The sequence below is a fragment of the Lontra canadensis genome, unplaced genomic scaffold (genome assembly GCF_010015895.1).
Source record: "Lontra canadensis isolate GAN:19392208 unplaced genomic scaffold, GSC_riverotter_1.0 scaffold15, whole genome shotgun sequence".
Lineage (NCBI taxonomy): Eukaryota > Metazoa > Chordata > Mammalia > Carnivora > Mustelidae > Lontra > Lontra canadensis.
In genome coordinates this window covers 21656643-21675774 of record NW_022631009.1, presented here as the reverse complement: position 1 = coordinate 21675774, position 19132 = coordinate 21656643, and the positions used below count along the sequence as shown (strand labels likewise).

Sequence of the window (19132 nt, the reverse complement as noted above, 5' to 3'; positions counted from 1 at the left end):
TGGTGCATGTCACTCCAGGGTCAGGGTTCTTAGAGTCACTGGGTGGCCAGGCGGTGAGTGAGAGAGATGCCCTGAGCTTTGGGAGAGGCTGCCGGTCAAGCTTGGATACACCCTTCCTGCACTGCCCCCTAGAGGCCATGATGGGACCCCCCGCGTAGTCTACGTCTACCACACCCGAGCAGTCTCTGGCCATTTCCTGGCCAGTGTGGGACCTCCAGTGGACAGGAGCGACTCTGCACGCCTTATGATAGTGAACACCCTTGTGTTTGTAGGAGGCAAAAGTTAGCTTTTGAGAAAGTCAAAATGTTGGGAGAGAGCATGACTCAGTTGTTACTCAGGAAAGCAAAGCCTGTTCTCTGATGTTTTCTGGACTCATGGATGATGTGGGGGAGGGGAGGACTGGAAGTTACTTTAGTTGTGCCTAGATGCAAATGTGGCGGAGGAGCTGTGGCCCCCAGAAAAAGGAAACCCCAAAGCTAGGATGGTTGGTAGAGCTAGAGGAAGGTGGAGTGACTGGGTTCCTTGGGGGAAATGAGAAAATTTGAAGTCTTGAAGCAGTTTGCTTGAAAGCCACTTTCTTCAAGAACTTGTTGAGGGTACATTACTTTAGCAACTGCTGTAAGGGGGGAGAAGGTATGCAGACCAGGGCTTCGTCTCAGTTGTTATGGGCCTAGTACCTAGACCAGGCCTGGCACGTAGTCCATGTGTGACTAATACTTGAGAGTAAATGAGCAAGGAGAGAAAGTACTAGCAATCCTATTAGTGGACTCCGTCCCTCCTCACAGAAAGGCTGGCTCACACTGACATTCAAACACTCTTTGTGATGGAGGCCATTTTATTGTTATTGTGTACCTCATGGATTGACACCTTTTCCTCTAGCCCAATAGAATAGTAGCCAAAAAGTGTGCTGTCCTGAATCCTCTGAGTGAACTATAAAAATAGCCTGAGAACGCATATCAAACCCATAAACCCCTCTAGCCTGCATTTTTAAAGTGTACTGGGAGAAGTAGCTTGTCTCCAAAGACAGTATCTTGTCTCCTTTTATTTGCCTCATTGAGACTGGTCTACCTTCCTCTTTCCCCCATTTAGATTTCCACCAATCACCCAAGGTCAGGGGGTAGGAGAAACTGATGTTTATTTGGTTCTAAAATCAACAAAATTTACCTGAAGTGACATCCTCTGATGAATTTAATTAATGAATTCAATATAATTCAAATGAGTTATATTATGCATAGCTAATACAATCTTAAAATAGTAATTATCCTTTTTAGGAAGTTTGCATGAAGTCACTGGGCTCCCGGACAAATATGTTGAACTTGCCAGTAGACCCTATGCAGACTTAGAACAAGGCATAACTCTTGCCCCTTGGCTTAAAGAGCCACTTTTATGTGTATTTTTTTAATCCAGCCTAATGAATTAGCCAGAACAAGATATCAAGGCTAAAAAATGTTGAAAATGAAGGAGAATTTAAGTTCTTACTGTGTTTTGCTTTCAAGTAGAGGAAAGGGAGTCTAATTTGCTTTCAAGTGGAGGAAGGGAGTCTAATGATTTCTGTTGTTTAGAAAAGGTTTTGGAGCAATCTCATATCCCTGTTGATATCTAAGGTTGTTACTTGGGTTTATTCTTTCTGTCTGACATGGAGTTATTTCCCGGGGTCTGCAGATTTTCCTTTTCAGCTCATCACCTCCTCATAAAGCTTTGTCCTTTCAAGAGAAGTAGGTAGAATGCAGCTTCCCCTGCACACCCCCCGCCCCATCATTAAAGGTTCCTATCCTGTATCTTTGAGAAGTAGAAACTAGGTTAGAAGGTCATAAATTGACCTGCTTCTTAGAATTCTCCCAGAAGAGATTCCCATTTAATAAGTCATAAGATACTGCTCTTTTCTACTTTATCCCCAAGGCTAATTCAGGCAGAAGTTGAAGATTTGTTCAATGACCTTGCCCAGAGCTGAGCAACAGGTTGGTGGTCTAGCTCCAAACCTCCCCTAGTGCCTCACCTTTCCCTCATTGGAACCCCTTCTTTTGTTCATAGGGCCGAAATAAAAATGGCAGAAAGATAAAGGGAGGTTGATCTGGACCCCTCAAGTCACACCGCGTAACATGCACCTGGCTTTAGGTATGGTACACGCAACTTCCAAACCCTGGGAACATAGCTCTAACTACCTTCTTCTTCATTTGCTCTGCAACGTAGGCATAACTATGTATGCTGTCGGGGTAGGAAAAGCCATTGAGGAAGAACTACAAGAGATTGCCTCTGAGCCCGCAGACAAGCATCTCTTCTATGCCGAAGATTTCAGCACGATGGGAGAGATAAGCGAAAAACTAAAGAAAGGCATATGTGAAGGTATTGTAGTTGACCTCAAGGAGAGCAGCTATGAACCCTTGGAGGAGCAATTCTCAAACCTGCTCCTCCCAAGTGCTCAAAAAAGTGCCTCCCTGGTGTTTGGGGCCAGTAAGGTCTGGAAACACTATGCCCAAAAAGGGGAACAGGAGAGAGAAGACAGAATTCACAGCTAGCATTGCGTGAGCGCTTGCTCTGGGCTTGGCAGTGTGATCAATCTTTTGACACACGAACACAGTTCATCCCCACAAAAGCCCTCTAGAAACAAACATTGAACTAAGACACAACCATTATACACCGCACAGAGCTGAGGTGCCATTTTAGGAGATGCCTGTAATTGGACTGGAAATGGAAGGTAATCCTTTCAAATGTAAGGAACACCTTGCTGCAAGGAGTGGTTCTTCTGTTTACAAAACACAAGCCAGCCCTTTAGAACCGCCATTTTGTTCTGTCCCAGAGCTCTTCGTGCTGATCTCACTGTGCCAGGACAGGTAGAGGAGCTCTGCCCTGGCTCGCTACTCCTGCCCCAGGTTCGGTCACCAGCCAAACCCCAAGCTAAGTGATGTGTTTCACTCCTCTGAAGGAAAGAGCAACAAGAGGGAGGGGGATGGGGCGAGAGGGCCTTTCTAATGCCCAGGAGAGAAGATTTCACCTCTAGGCTGTTTCCTTCAGCTGAAATGCCTCTTAGAGGGGGTCCCCCTGCAGTTTTAGTCCTTGGCCAACGTGACCTTTTTTCCCACCCCAACTTCTAGGTATGGAATTTATTAGGGCATTCTTAAGTAAGATGCACTTAAGGGGTCCAGGTTTCTCTTACTAGAGAATGTCCCTAGCGTGGTCTTGGATTACCCTGGAAACCAATTGCTTTTTGAAACTGGTGTTACCAAATAAAACTGAAAACACGCTGGGTGACAGCAGGTAGGTGGGGAGCTGATCTGGGTCGTTTCCTAAGGAACACACACGCACGCAGACGACTGTCACTCCCTTTGGTCATCTTTTCCCCCTCAGCTCTCGAAGACTCTGATGGAAGTCAGGACTCCCCTGCAGAGGAACTGCCAAAGAGGGTCCACCAGCCAACAGGTAAAATTAAAAAAAGCCAACAGGTAAATTTTAAAAAGCTGTGTTTCTAGAACTTTTGGTGGATGCTTCCACCATGATTTCCCCCAGACAAAAGTTATAAAAAGTGAGTCAGTAAGATTTGAATTATGCCAACTATGGCTTTTTTTCCTCGATCGGATAGGAAACATTTACTCTATACTTTAAGCCATATTTGGTAATAGCCTCTCTCTACTGACAGTCTTTGGCCACAGTATGTCCCAAAGTAGAGCTGTGTGCCACAGCTAGGAATACTAAGTACCTTACTCTGACCACTGATGGCTGTTATAATCACAACCATGTAAAGCAGGTTTGACTTCAGTTTTCTTTCTCTTTACAGAATCTGAGCCAGTCACCATAAATATCCGAGACCTACTTTCCTGTTCTAATTTTGCAGTGCAACATCGATACCTGTTTGAAGACAATGTTTCACAGTCCACACAAAAACTTTTCCATTCAACAAAATCTCCAGGTAATTCCAAATACAGTATTGCTTCCAGTGGCTCGATACCAGCCTCTTAGCTTGCCAACACTTAGTTGCAAGGAGGAAAGGAAAGGGGGAAAGAGAGGGGCTTAAGTAAAATGAGAACTAGAAAAATTAGCTGAAAGAAATGGGAGTAGCCTTCCCTGCAGTCCACACTAGTGGCAGCTCTGAGTGTTGGAAATCTATGGAGCCCTCTCCTGGAATTTACTGGATCTGACGGTGTGGAAAAAGTTGAACATTTCTTTCATTTTGGTTTCTTCCCTGTGCTGATTCAGTCCTATTATTATGCATCTGGGAAGTCTGGTGGGTTATAGAGGGGAGTGAACACTTTTCATGTGCTTTCTCAGGAAGTCCTTTGGAAGAAAAACACGATCAATGCAAATGTGAAAACCTTATCATGTTCCAGAACCTTGCAAATGAAGAAGTGAGAAAGTTAACACAACGCTATATCCTTTTCTAATACTGTGCTTGTCTGTGTGGTATGAAGAATTTCACCAAACTTCATAGATACAATCTGTTGGTATGTATTAAATGAAGTCATTTCCATAAATCCATGAGTAGTGAACTCTAGAAAGGCTTTTTTCTTAAGCAACCTGCTAGGTGTTTGAACATCAAGGGCAAGCCAAGCTTCATGGCAAGCTTGGGTCAAGAACTTGGTCGCTCTCTGCCGTTCTAGGGTTCAGCATTTGAGGCCAGCCAGTCAGTATGCAAAGTAAGAGAAGAGAGAGTTAAAATTTAACTCCCTCTCTGCTGGGAGGAAAAGGATCTGTACCAGGTCTGATGTCCATCAAAGGTATGGTAAGTCTCGGCAAAGAATGTAGAATGATGAAGTTTCAAACTCCCATCTAAATTCCAAACCTTTCTTTCGGCCCCAAGCCACACTGCAGCCAGCCACAGTTGGTAAGCATGTAGTTTCTAGAGGACTGGGGTTTTTTGTTTGTTTGTTTGGCAGCTGGGATCTTTTTATATCAGCACTCTAAGATGAAACATTTTATCAAGGGAACAGCAGACTCAATGATTCATTAAGCCAATATTACACATAAAAGGAATGCTTTGAGATAATGGAGAATGAGGATTCAATGTTTTTATATCGCCATTGCTCTGAACTTAAAATTACAGTAAGCTTACTAAAGCTGGCTCATCTCAACATGCATCAACTAGCCTATAGGGAGAAGGCTGAATTCTGAACTCTCTCTTTTCCAATGGGTTTATATAATAAGGAACAGATGTAGCAGTTCCCTTTCTGAAAGCTGGAAATCTGTTCCCCTAAGTAAAATAATCTGACAGTGGTTAATGTAGGTGATGAATCCAGGCTCTCATTCTGCCAGGGGGACTGGTGGAGGGTATTAAGGAGCTTACATGAAAACAAATGCTTGTTCTAATGCCCCTTGCCTCTCTCCTTTCCCACCACACTTCTGAGGGTCTGATTCACAAGAGACTAAGGAAGTTATCTGTAAAGGAGCATAGGTCAGAAGTCTTCAATGCTGCTATCCTTTGGCCATTATCTGGCATCATGGGTGAAAACTCTCCCATCTCTTTACTCTTGTGACATCCTTACTAAAACCCAATTCTCTTTACTGTATTCCCCAAATTGTCACTTCCAGCTCCTAAAGATATGTTACAGCAAACTAATTTATAAGCAACAATAAGGTGTGAGTAAAATTTAAAAACATTTTTAAAAGGGATGGCTTGGTTGGTTAAGCCTCTGACTCGATTTTGACTCAGATGATGATGTGAAGGTTGTGAGATTGAGCCCCACGTCAGGCTCTGTGTTGAGGGTGGAGCCTGCTTGGGATTCTTTCTTTCCCTCTCCCCCCACCGCCCCCCATTCCCCCTCACACACATTCTCTCAAAAAAAAAAAAAAAATATATATATATATATATTTTTTTTTTTTGGTAACTGAACTACTTTGCTTTGATGTTGAAGTATTTAACCTGAAGGGGATTTGTAGTCTTTTTTCTAAGATTTTATTTATTTGGTGTGCCTGGGTAGCTCAGTGGGTTACAGCCTCTGCCAGGGTCCTGGGATTGAGCCCCGCATCCCATCAAGCTCTCTGCTCCACGGGAGCCTGCTTCCCCCTCTCTCTCTCTCTCTGCCTACTTGTGATCTCTGTCAAATAAATAAATAAATAAATCTTTAAAAAAAAAAAAAAAGAGAGATTTTATTTGAGAAAGAACACAATCAGGCAGAACATCAGGCAGAGGGACAAGTGGACTCCCCACTAAGCAGGGAGCCCAATCTGGGGCTTGACGTGGGACATGATCCCAGGACTCTGGGATCATGACCTGAGCCGAAGGCAGACACTTAACTGATAGTCACCCAGATGCCCCAAGAGATTCATAGTCTTGATAGCATGCGTTAAATGGCTTACTATAAACCTTCAATCAGAGTTAAAAAATTTTTCAAAATGGGTAAAACCAAAGGTTTGTATCTTTGAGGACAAATTTTTACATAGCTACATCAAATTGTATTTGATTGTAAATAAAAATAGACAATTCAGATTCCTCTTCCTTAATTTGAGATTTACTAGAAGAAATGACACAAAGGGTGGAAGCCCTGGAAAACCGCCTGAGATACAGATGAAGATATGAAATGCGCTATGTATTTGTATGTCATTTTATCAAATGTTACAATGAAAGCAGCTTGAGCCCCAAAGCTCAGGCTATTGAGTCTAAAAAGTTGTAAAGTAAAACAGGACTAGTACTTAGAAAGCTGGTTTGCTATAGAACACAAAGGCAAAGGTACAACACTAACTTGTATAAATTTGAGAAAACGTCCTTCAGAACCCTAAAATGAGATTATCAAGTGAGAATAAATAAGCTATGCAAGCTATTCTGTAACATACTGTGGACATGATTTGCTTTTTGCCTTTTCCTGCCTTAGTGTTGTGATCTCATTTGACTAAATTAGTTTGTAGTCTTACTTCTGTAGAACACTGGCCATAGGAAGACTATTTTTTTGTATTGGACTTTTATCTTGATATATGTATATGGATGTATGCATAAATTCATAAAACATATGTACTTGAATAAGTTGGATTTTTTAAATACAGTATTAAAATTCACCACTTCAGAGAATGGTATTCTGCGTAAAATTCCTATTTAACTTTAAATGCAAAGTATGGTTATGTGGGAAACGGTCAATATGCATTTGAAAAAAACCTCGACTCTCACTAGCAATCTGAAAAACCCAAGTTAAAACAATCAGCTTGGCAAAAATTAGTGTCGGACTAGTGTTGGCAAGGATGAAGAAAATGGGGCTCTTGTACACTAGTGAAAATGCAAATAGGCGTGCTCTTTGGAGTATAATCTGTCAATACCTAATAAAACTGAAAAGGCACACCAGCCTGCACTCTAGCAACTGCGCTCACAGGCATCTAACTAGAGGCCTTTGGCACATACACACAAGGAGACCCACACAAGAACGTTAGTTGAGTTTATAAATCACCAGTTGGAAATAACCTAAATCATCGTCAGAAAGGGAACTGATAAAATTATGATGTGAGCCCTACCTCAGAAATACCATAGAACATTTAAAAGGGAAGACACTAGACCTACATGCACATATAATAAAACTCAAAAGCTGAATTTTAAAAAGCCAAAGGTAGGGCGCCTAGGTGGCTCGGTGGGTCAAAGCCTCTGCCTTTGGCTTGTGATCCCAGAGTCCTGGGATCGAGCCCCAGGCTCAGCAGGGAGCCTGTTTCCCCCTGCCTGCTTCTCTGCCTACTTGTGATATCTCTGTCAAATAAATAAATAAAATCTTTAAAATAAAAAAAAAGCCAAAGGTAGGGGCACCTGAGTGGCTCAGTCAGTTGGGCATCTGACTCTTGGTTTCAGCTCAGGTCATGATCCATGATCTTGGGGTCCTGGGATGGGTGTTAGTGTGGCTCCGTGCTCAGCGGGGAGTCAGCCTAAGGATTCCTTCTCCCTCTGCCCCCACCCCCTCCCATAATCTCTAACCCCCCCAAAAAAATGAAGACCCCCAAAATGACATCTTTCCCATGGAAGCTACTGTATTTAAGGCCAAGTGATACTTTTAAAACAGAACACTTTCAGTAAGCTTGCTTGTTTAAATATTTCAAGATGAGTGTTTTCATCAGAATGTCCTCCTAAAGGGCATTGTGGTAGAGAACATTTCCTTCGTATATTTTCGATCTTATCTGAAAAATCATCTGATTTTCTCCAAATATAAAAGTTGCAATTCAAAGTTTAAACCTGGTTATTTGTATTTGAGTCACCCAATTGGTCCTGAACAGGCTTTTGCTAGTAAGTACTGACCTGGGTTGGCATTACCTTCTGAGATGTACTTCCAGTTAAGGCATTGCTTCCTTGACTCAACTGTACTTCACTTTCTGTTGAGTCCCAGCTCCCCCTAGTGGCTCTAGACTGCACCCCCCCCTTAACTTTTAGCTATTAAATACATTTAATCAGTTTTTAAGTTTCTTCATGTTGGGGAGAATGCCTTCAAAGGAAACAAAGGCCTCCAACCAATCAAATTTACATATTCATCCCAGATACTTACTTGAAGATAGTCTAAAATCTGAAGTATTTCTCCCTTTTCCTTGTTTGGCTCTATACAGGTCTTAGGTGTAAAAGTTTTATATTCAGGTTTATTGTGGTGACTTTTATAAGCCTTGATTTCCTCATCTGTCAAATGGAATGAAGTATGATCTCACTGGATTGTCAAGAGAATTAAAAGGCTTAATGTGTACATTACTTAGTAAAGTGTCATTTTAGATACTCAATTATTAGCCATTATGTTTTTACTCTTCAGCAGTTCATGATGTCTGATACAAAGATGGTAATTTATGTATATGTTGAGTGAATGAATGAATGCTTTACTTACCTTAGCTCAGAAAAGTACTTTGGCAGATTCCTACTCCTTAATTCTCTTTTGAGGCAAACAGGTAGGAGGTAGTAAATTATAGTACATGTACAGATGTTCAAGGCCTACTACCAAAATAAGATGAAGATGAGATTCTGGCCTAGAAAGTCGCAAGCCTATCAAAGAGAATTAAGTAAATGTTTAAGCTCTAAAAGTCATTATTCATCCTGGTGTTTGAACTCATGTGATACAAAGTTGAGTCTGTCCTCTAGGGCCTTCCTTAGCTTAGTGAGAAACAGGTGTGATTAATGCCATAAAAGAGGTTCTATGGTAACTCAGAGGCACCCAGTCTAGACTGGAAGAGGATATTGGGGTAGGCCTGGAAAAGGAGGGCAACAGGAAAGGAAAGCAGATGCCACAGCAGACAGGGGGAGCCCAAGTGTGAAGGGGCAGTTGAAAATAAGATATGAACGCAAAGAGAATTGTTTTCCATGGACCAGATCTTCCAAAAGGCCCAACTAACTAACTGCATTTGAGACCAGCCTAGAGTTTGGTTTCTTTTCTAAGTACGTTTTGCCCCTGCCATGATACCATACCAACTGCAGTTAACACTCCACAATAACCAAACTCTTCTTTGGGACATTTCTATCTCCAGACCTAACAGGTAGCTCAGCACAAGTATGTAATAAATCCAGTTGGCTGGAATTTCCTGCAATCTCCCGCGTACTAGAGCTTCCCAGCCAAACACTTTACTTTGATTATAATCAGAAAATAACATTTAAAAATACCAACTTAGACGTTCGCAGATCTTCCTGGCCAGTAGTATTTTCTCTAATTCTGGCAGCATTTTAATGGCACTTCTTCACAGCTGTCCTAAGCCAGCATGAGTGAGGTTTAATCTCCTTTTCTCTAAACTTTAAATTCCTTTCTTCCTAAACAATGAGTACACAAAAAACACAGATAAAGGCAAAAGCTCAATGACCTTATAGTGTATTATCACTATACAGAAGCCCAAAGAAATCACAAAATTCCTAAAAGCCATCATTCTAAAATGCCTGCAGCCAAAAATCCTGCAACAGAATCATTAAAGAAATGGTACACTGGTACCTGTGATATTGTATCCTCCAGAAACCACCCCTGAAGAAATTAAATTGTAACTTATCAACCTGAAGGGAAAAACAAACCAAAATTAACCCAAATCACTGCAAGCTCAATTTGAAAGGCAAAATTTACCAAGTAGAAAATAAGCATACAAAACTTCCTTAATCCAAAGACAAACAGTTCTCACAACGGTTGAACAGACTAATAACACTAGAGGCCAGCAACAGTCTGACCAAGCAATTCTTTTCAAGGACAAACTTCAAACATCTTAAACCACCTTGGGCATACTAGTCTCTGGATATGAAAATATGAGCACTTTAGAACGTTTAACAGATTTCCACAGCTCTGTGGCTCTTAACCAGGAGATGCTACTTTGAAAACATGGGGTAACATTTCGGGGTATCATTATAACATGGAAAACCATGAGAAATATCCTGCAGTATCCAGTCCTCCACAACAAAGAACCGTCCCATGGAAAAATGTTAGTGCTCCCAGATTGAGAAATACTAAGTTAACTGAACAATCAGTAAGAAAACTAGTTAGTAACAGCTAGTCTTCAAATTTTATCTACAACCTCAGAATAACTTCAGACACAAATTAAAATCATGCAGTATTAACCCATTCCTTTTCCTATACAAAACTGGGAATTTCACCCACCCGTGGTGGTTCCATAGCTATTAAAAAAGGACTCTTGTGATTCCAAGTTCAGTAAATACTGGGACACGGACATTCTGTACAGTGTACTGATGGCATCTTCATCTCCTATGTCTCACTCATCTACTACTTGAACTGCCTACGAGCTAAGATCTTTGATTAAGATCTTAAGTCCAAAAGACAAGGTTAATTCTGACAGAGCTGCAGCCTGAAAGCCCAGCACAGATGTGTAGAGTATACTTTACCAGCAACATCTGACTCCGTAAATCAAGATATATTTTTTTCCCAAGTAACTCCTGAAAATGTCCCCAAGGAAATAAAAGAGGGAAAAGGGTTCCAGTCAGACATATTTGGAAGATATGGAATGCAGTTTCCCCAAAATCTGAACACCAAACACACTTCACAATATATCTTCTAGGAATAAAATATAAAACAAACTTTGGGCAACTGTGGACTTAGCACTTATTGAAGACCTGGGATTCTTCTGAAGCGCTCCAGGTACAGATCTTCTATCTCAATCACTGCACACCGTGGGAAAAATCCTTCTTCGTTAAAGTTCAATAGAACTTTTCTCAGACACACAAAATTTTGGGAGGGGAGTACATATCTCATTTTATCCTCTCTGCTACTCAAATTTGTAGATTTAAGCCGGATTACAAATTGCAATTCTGATTAAATTCTACATATTGATCTTTGCTGCTTCTCAAACATACTCAAATATAAAATGCCAATAGTATCAACACTTTTAAAAGACTGGAATCTTTAAAAAAATCTAGTCAAGGAAAGGAACTTTGCACTCCCTTTACAAAAAGGAAAACAAACACTGGGACATATAGTTCTTAACCCAAAAGTCTTGCCACCACATCTAACTGCCTTATTCTCTCAAATCCTATCTTCAGAAAGGGTATGGAAACAAAAAGATATAAAGGAAAAAACGGCAACGAATACCATGTTTTTAAAACAAGCTGTGGCCAGTTTAATTAAAGAAAAATTCTGCGTGATTTACTTTTCACCAGTCTGTTCTGGCATGCTTCTAATGATATCAGAATCACCTAAAAAATAAAACACAATAGTTTTACAATTCATTTAATCACAACTGGTAATCATCAAATTAGCAATGGTTATCTTTAAAAGTTCTGACACTAGCTTTGCTGTCATTTCTCAAGATATCAGGTACCTAGTCATAGGCATTTCCCATATAAGATATATCGTATCAATCAGACGTGGTTTATCACCAGCATTGATAAAACCAGACCTAGGGAAAGAACTAGGTCTGGGGACACATGCATGGTCTTAATATAGCGAATGTTTAGCCTGCCCTGATTATTACAAAATCAGAACAGCGAGAATATTCGCAGTATTTTATGAATCAAAAACTTCTAAGTTCAAAATATAACATGATCTGTATTTGTAGGAACTTCTTTTCCTCAACTTAATTTTATCTGTTCTTAGGCAGCCAGTAAGAATTCCTTTCTTCAACTATTTCACCTGAATACTCTCCCCATTTATAATTTCACCTTTACCAAGGTCCTAATTATGTAAGTGCTTCAAACCAAATTCATTTCAAAGTAAAAAAATTTCATTTATAACAAGATCTATTACAATGTAATGATATTCATTATCAATTCTCTGTGAAATAAAACTACAGGGTATCACTTGCTCTATCCAAATTCTCAATATCTGAACCTAGGAATCAGACATTGGTATAGTAAAGAATACCTGTAATTACATTATAAAGGAAAAAAATTATTCTGACTTTAAAAAAACATACCTGGATCAATGATAGCCAGCGTGCATACTCTGTAGTATTTCCCACATGCTGTACCCAATTCAATATTATTGCCACTGTAGTGATGGACACCAGTTTTGGCCAACATGGCATAGTATTCTATTTCAGATTTTCTTCAGAAACCGGAAGACAAGCAAATGAATTCCGTCACAAATGACTGACAAATAAAATGTTACCACTTTCTTCATTAGTTTTAATGTTGGTAAGGCTTTCCAACAGTAACTAAACAAGTTGTTACTCTTTAAAAAAGTACCATATCCATTAGCCAAAACAAACCATCCTTTTTCCTTTGATCCCCTATAAGAAATGGGATCAGTAAGTATCAGCAAGAATCATCAAGTAATTAATTTATTTAATTAAATAATTACATTTAATACTGCAACTATGTTCATGGAAAAGAGAGTAAGATGTGAAATAAAAATATTTACTTAACAATCACTAGTCACCAGACACTTCATATAATTCCAGGACAACCTCTTAAGTAGTACTCCATTTTTTATAACTAATGAAGACATTCAGGCACAGAACAGTAAGTGAAGGTTCCAAATTCAAGCACATGTTATCTTTAAAAGATAAGCTATTTCTGTTACTCTCTGGTGCTGAATCTTAGATGGGGAGTGATGCTACTTACACAAAGCTAACATTTCTGTGTCAACTGAGCAGGTGGACATTGAAGGTTTTACAAATCTGAAGAGTTCTAATAGAACAGCACCATTACTCAGATTATGGATCCGCAGACCAGCAGTAGTGGGAGTGCTTGTTAAAAATGCGTAATGTCAGGTCACATCCCAAACCCATGAAATCAGAACCAGCATTTAACAAGATGACCAGTAACTGTGCTGAGAAGCACATAGAAGGTTAAGCTTCAAGACCAAAGGAGGTTAAGCCTGAAGACCAAACCATAGGATGGCATGGAGGATGGAGTACTCCAGGAAAGCCAATTATGTACAGACACCCTATATAAAATCCTGTGAGGTTATGCATTACCACAGAAAAATCAATGTGCCGTAGGGAACTTCTTTAACTTATTTTCCATACTAAGTACACTTTCCAAACAGTGAAGTCAAGCAAACACTTGGGGAACTAGGAACCTGCAGCTCCACCACCCGCCTCAACTTTTATCGCCTTAACTTTTATTGTATTAGCTCTTCTACACTATAACGAGTTCGAAAAATGATTTTTAAAGAAATGACCAAAAAGGCAGGACACAAAACACATGGAAATACAAGCATGTGTCTGTGCTTCCCTCAAACTTCGACGTTCTGTGGTTTTTACCCCTCTTCCACACTTGTTTTCTCCGAAGATAAGCTTACACAACGAGAAAACATGATGGAGGTCAGTCCCAAACACCACTTAAGAAACCGTGAATTCTTCTCCAAGTGCTCGCTTGTAAAATTTTACATAAAACCGAGTTCATACTACCCAGACTGCCCATGGTTAACACTCCTGGGTATTCACTCCGATCAATATTCAGTGGGCGACCCACGCCCTCAAGGTTCCTTCCATTACCTCAAGGCCGGGCAGTTGTTGGCGAGGATGACCAGCTTCGCTTTGCCATGTCTGATCATTTTCAGAGTCTGCTTGTACCCCAGCACGTATTTTCCACTTTTCATAACGAGCTGGAGCCTGGAGTTGATCGACTCCAGCGACTTTTTCTACAAAGCAAACATTTAACACGAACCTTAAGGCCTTGTTTTTAAACCATCTCAAACAGCATCCAGCTTTCTGGAAGCCAAGCCCTTTAATAAACCTCCTAAGTCTAGGGTCCTAAATCCCTGAGAGAACCACTCGGCTTCCTCCTGGGCCCCTCCATGCCAGTGGGCATGCTGTCTCCCCAGTGTGCTCGGATCGGCCTGCCCGGGGCCAAGACCCAGTCTTCCACGTGAATCGGCTTCGGGCCCCGGCGCGTTTCACTCACCGTCTTCTTTGCGGCCACCATCTTCCTGCCTTAGGTGCGGGACGACCCCAACCTAGAACATACGGAGGACAGGACAGGAAGTTTAGGATAGCAGCTCCAAACGACAACTCGCTGGGATCCCCACACTGCCTAAACCTGGGCCCCGCGGAACACACTCACCAAGAGCAGCCGCCAAAATGGCCGGGAGAAAGAAAAGGAAAGAGTTCCCACAATGCAAAGCTCTTCACAGCCGAGCCGAGACGTCGGAACCGGAAGTGAGCCGCAGGCGGAAGGGGCGGGGCAAAAAGACCAGGGCCGCGCTGACTGCTGTTTATTCAGGTAGGTAGAATGGCGGTAGAGCTACGCGCTCCTTCTTCCTGCCGGTCCTGAAGTTGCGTTAGTGTGTTGCTCCGAGCTGCGGATTGAGGAACCGGGAACGTCAAACCAGGAGGGAGTTGGAGAAGCCGACTGAGAGTGAGGCGGGAGGGGACATTGAGAAGGGGAGGCGGCGGCTGGACCATGGTCTTAGTGCGGCTGAGCTCATCTATACCGAAGCCGCGTCTCTTGGGGAGGACTCCAGTGAGCCTCTGCTCCTGCGTCTACCCTCCTGCGTCAATTCCCCTCAGGCCGAAGAAGCTGTGTGCCCTCTCCTGCCCTCGCCCAAGTTGCCGGCCTCTCGGAGAACGGTGGAGTGGAGCCCCACGCAGACGTCCCCAAACTGACTTCTTGAGTGGCGGTGTTAGCGCAACTTTATAAGCCGAATTTTCAGAGAGAGCAATAAACAGACCTAATTTACAAATATTTTTGTTGTGAACGTTGGACCTTGATATCAGTGTCCAGTCACGGATCGTTCAAAATAGCACGCACAGAGCGTCTCCCGCTAGTACCAAAAAACTGTAAAATCGGACCAGTACCGGTAGGTAAGTCGTTATCGTGTGTCAACTTTTAGGAATACATCCTACAGAAACAATCACAATTTCTCAAAGTCATGTGAACAAGGATATTTATTTCAGCATTTTTAAAAAAGATTTTATTTACTTATTTGACAGAGAGAGAAATCACAAGTAGGCAGAGAGAGGGAGAAGCAGGCTGCCCCCTGAGCAGAGAGCCCAACGCCCGGCTCGATCCCAGGACCCTGAGATCATGCATGACCTGAGCTGAAGGCAGAGGCCTAACCCACTGAGCCACCCAGGCGCCCCTTATTTCAGCATTTTTTAAAAAAGATTTTCTTCATTTGTCAGCACACAAGCAGGGGAAGAGGTAGGCAGAAGGAGAAGTAGGTTACCCCCTGAGCAAGTAGCCCCACTGGGGACTCCATCCCAGGACCCTGGGACCAAGACTCCACCAGAAGGCAGACGCCCAACGGAGCCATCCAGGTGTCCTGATTTTAGCACTTTTTTTTTTTAAAAGCTGTTCTTTTTAATATTTATTTATTTATTTTTAAAGATTTTATTTATTTATTTGACAGAGAGGGAGATCACAAGTAGGCAGAGAGGCAGGCAGAGAGAGAGGGGGAAGCAGGCTCCCTGCCTAGCAGAGAGCTTGATGCGGGGCTCCATCCCAGGACTCTGGGATCATGACCCGAGCTGAAGGCAGAGGCTTTAACCCACTGAGCCACCCAGGCGCCCCTATCATTCTTAATATATGTGTTTATATATGCATAGAAAATTCAAGTCTGGAAAGCTAACCATCAAAACTTAACCACTGGATAAGGTATGAGGAGAGGACATTTTTTTACCTTACGTGTTTCAGTACTACTTGAATTATTGTATAGCATGAATTGCTATGTAAAGTTCCTTTTTAATAATAAAGTGGTGATTTTAAATAGGTCTTGTGAAACACCAGTTATATCTGAAAGCAGAATCTGAAAGTATGGCTGCCAGATCACCTGATTGAAAAATATCTTGAATTATGACTCTTGGACCCCACCCAGGTATGTAGAAGAAATCTCTGGTGAGGCCTAGGAATCTGTGTTTAATATGCAGCTTCGGGGATTCTTACAAATATTAGAATTTGAGAAGTAAAGAATAGGGAGCACCTGGCTGGCTCAGTTGGTACAGCATGCATCTCTTGATCTTGGGGTGGTGAGTTTGAGCCCCATGCTAGGGGTAAAGGTTACTTTTAAAAAAACACAAAAAAACTGAAGAATGAGATAACCAAGTTGAGTTTGAGGCATGCTTGCTTAGGTAAAGACAAAAATGAAATAATGTATATTATTTGTTTTTTTTAATGTATATTATTTAATAAAATTTAATTATCTTTTAATGTATATTAATTTGTTTTTTAAGTATAAGGCTTTATACTTTTATATTGAGCCCTATATTTTCAAAGCTTTTTAGTAACCCCATTTTAGAGATTAAATAACTAAAGTACTTGGTAAGACTTATCTGGGGTGCTTTTCTTTATAACAAGTTTCTGGTCCTAACTATGTAAGTCCTTGCTATACTTTAAAGATCCCAGCAATCTTACTATGGTCTTGTACTGGAAGCCAGAGAAGCCCAAAGCACTTACTTTATGTATGAAACATGACCACAAAATGTTTGAGAATTCTTCTTAGGGAATCTTAACTGATTTTGCTACATTTCTTTGAAGATAGTGTTAGGTTCTTGGTTTTTCTATTTAATATCTGCATGACTTGGGGCAAATTGTCTAAACTCCCTAAGCCTCAGTTTCTTCATCAGAAAACTAAAATAGGGGGCGCCTGGGTGGCTCAGTGGGTTAAAGCCTCTGCCTTCGGCCCAGGTCATGATCCCAGGGTCCTGGGATCAAGCCCCACATCGGGCTGTCTGCTCTGCAGGGAGCCTGCTTCCTCTTCTCTCTCTCTCTGCCTGCCTCTCTGCCTACTTGTGATCTCTGTCTGTCAAGTAAATAAATAAAATCTTAAAAAAACAAAACAAAACTAAAATAGTCTGTCTACCTTGCAGTATTGTTGTGAGGATCCCAATAAACGTAATGGTGTCTAAAGCACCTAGCAGGGGCGCCTGGGTGGCTCAGTGGGTTAAGCCTCTGCCTTCAGCTCAGGTCATGATCCCAGGGTCCTGGGATCTAGCCCTCTGCTCAGCAGGAAGCCTGCTTCCGCCTCCCCCTCTGCCTGCCACTCTGCCTACTTGTGATCTCTCTCTGTCAAATAAATAAAATAAAAAATCTTTTAAAAAATATTAAAAAAAAATAAAGCACCTAGCATAGGGCCTTGTACAGAATACATATGCAGTGAATACTAGATCTCTTCATCAGTCCACCTCTCATCTCTTCAGCCTTCCTACCATAGCCACCTACCCACATCTAAAGTCTTTCACAACTTTACAAAACCTATACACTAGGGGAAGAAGCACTTACCATGCAAAAATGACATATCTTTTGACTCAAGAAGATTTTATAAAATTTTCCGCACTTGTGTTTATTAGAGCAGGAATTGGCAAACTTTTCCTATAGAGCCAAAGACTAAATACTTTACACCTTTGGGGCCATATGTTCTCTGTGGCAACGACTCAGCTCTGCCGTAGCACAAAAGTAGCCACAGGCAATATATAGTGGGTGTGTTCCGATAAAACGTTTGCAGAATCAAGCAGGTGGCCAGATTTGGCCTGCAGGCCATCGTTTGCTGACCCCTGCATTAAAAGATTACTCTTAACTATTATTAAAAATAACTGCGTTAAGTCATACCCTTATTCTAAAGAGATGTCTCTTGAAGTATGTATGGGTGAAGTGTCATGATTGTCTGCAGCTTCTTTTTGAGTCACTGAAATAAATGTAAATAAAATCTAAAATGAAGATAAACAGGTTGCTCTACTGCATTAGAGCAAATGCAGTAAAGTGTTAACAACTGTTGAATTTATTTATTTATTTTTTAAATATTTTATTTATTTATTTATATGACAGACAGAGATCACAAGTAGGCAGAGAGGCAGGCAGAGAGAGAGGAGGAAGCAGGCTCCCCGCTGAGCAGAGAGCCAGATGCGGGGCTCAATCCCAGAACCCTGGGATCATGACCTGAGCTGAAGGCAGAGGCTTTAACCCACTGAGCCACCCAGGCACCCCAACAACTGTTGAATTTAAAGTGGAGGGTACCTAGGTGGTAGTTTCGCTATTCAACGTTTTTGAGTTTGAAAATCTTCATACTAAAAAGTTGGGAAGAATATATGCTTTAAGAAGGATTTTGCCATCTAGATATTATTTTTGTTTTTCTGGATATCAGTCGGTAGCATTTCAGAGTGATTTAAAAAAAATACCAACAGGGGCGCCTGGGTGGCTCAGTGGGTTAAAGCATCTGCCTTCAGCTCAGGTCATGATGTCAGGGTCCTGGGATCGAGTCCCACATCAGGATCTCTGCTCAGCAGGGAGCCTGCTTCCTCCTCTCTCTGCCTTCCTCTCTGCCTACTTCTGATCTGTCTCTGTCAAAGAAATAAATAAAATCTTTAAAAAATATATATATTAAAAAAATACCAACAGGTAAATGTGATAGAATTAACCCAAGACTTTGGTTTTCATTCACCAAAATTGCTGCTCCAAGTTTCTGAGAACTCTGCAGCACCTGCTTTCATTGTGCAAAAGTTCATACTTGCTGTGGGAATTAAAAGTGACAGGCTGCATTCCCTCTTAGAGCAAATACTAACAAGTTCATCTGATGTTCATTGGTTCAGTACACTAGCTCATCCCCTTATTGTTAAGCAGTTAAAACAATCATATTATCATCAGCTATGAGTTATTCAATGTCCAGATTTGGGAGCGGCCCATTAGTACAGTTGACTGTTAAACAACTCAGAGGCTAGAGGCACCCACCCCCCAATGCATTTAAAAAATCCATGTATAACTTTTGACTCCTCAAAGACTTAACTACTAATAACTTACTGCTGACCAGAAAATCCTTATTAATAACATAAACAATGCATTTTTTATATTCTATATATTATATACTCTATGATAAAATAAACAAGAGAAAATGTTACTAAG

General features: G+C 41.3%; 2 protein-coding genes and 1 non-coding gene across 6 annotated transcripts in view; 1 reads left to right on the top strand and 2 right to left on the bottom strand.

Moving 5' to 3' along the window:
• Positions 1-6997, top strand: part of MATN2 (matrilin 2) — a 132618-nt gene extending 125621 nt beyond the window's left edge. For 2 of the 4 annotated variants that reach the window (XM_032858634.1, XM_032858635.1), the window contains exons 15-19: positions 2191-2343; positions 3346-3417; positions 3773-3904; positions 4264-4362; positions 6445-6997. In XM_032858634.1, the coding sequence (XP_032714525.1) occupies positions 2191-2343; positions 3346-3417; positions 3773-3904; positions 4264-4362; positions 6445-6500 (512 nt within the window). In that variant the 3' untranslated portion in view covers positions 6501-6997. The remainder of the gene's footprint in view (positions 1-2190; positions 2344-3345; positions 3418-3772; positions 3905-4263; positions 4363-6444) is intronic. The other 2 variants (XM_032858633.1, XM_032858632.1) reach the window with 1 other exon arrangement.
• Positions 6998-11446: 4449 nt separating this feature from the next.
• Positions 11447-14382, bottom strand: RPL30 (ribosomal protein L30). The gene is made up of 5 exons (XM_032858631.1): positions 14363-14382; positions 14204-14255; positions 13795-13940; positions 12268-12398; positions 11447-11548 (listed from the first exon to the last, which is right to left on the bottom strand). The coding sequence occupies exons 2-5, from the start codon at positions 14222-14224 to the stop codon at positions 11499-11501; spliced, it is 348 nt and encodes a 115-aa protein (XP_032714522.1). The 5' UTR covers positions 14225-14255; positions 14363-14382; the 3' UTR covers positions 11447-11498.
• On the bottom strand, positions 11723-11854 carry LOC116868451. The gene has a single exon (XR_004382843.1). It is a non-coding gene; the product is annotated as a small nucleolar RNA SNORA72 (small nucleolar RNA).
• Positions 14383-19132: the final 4750 nt, after the last annotated feature.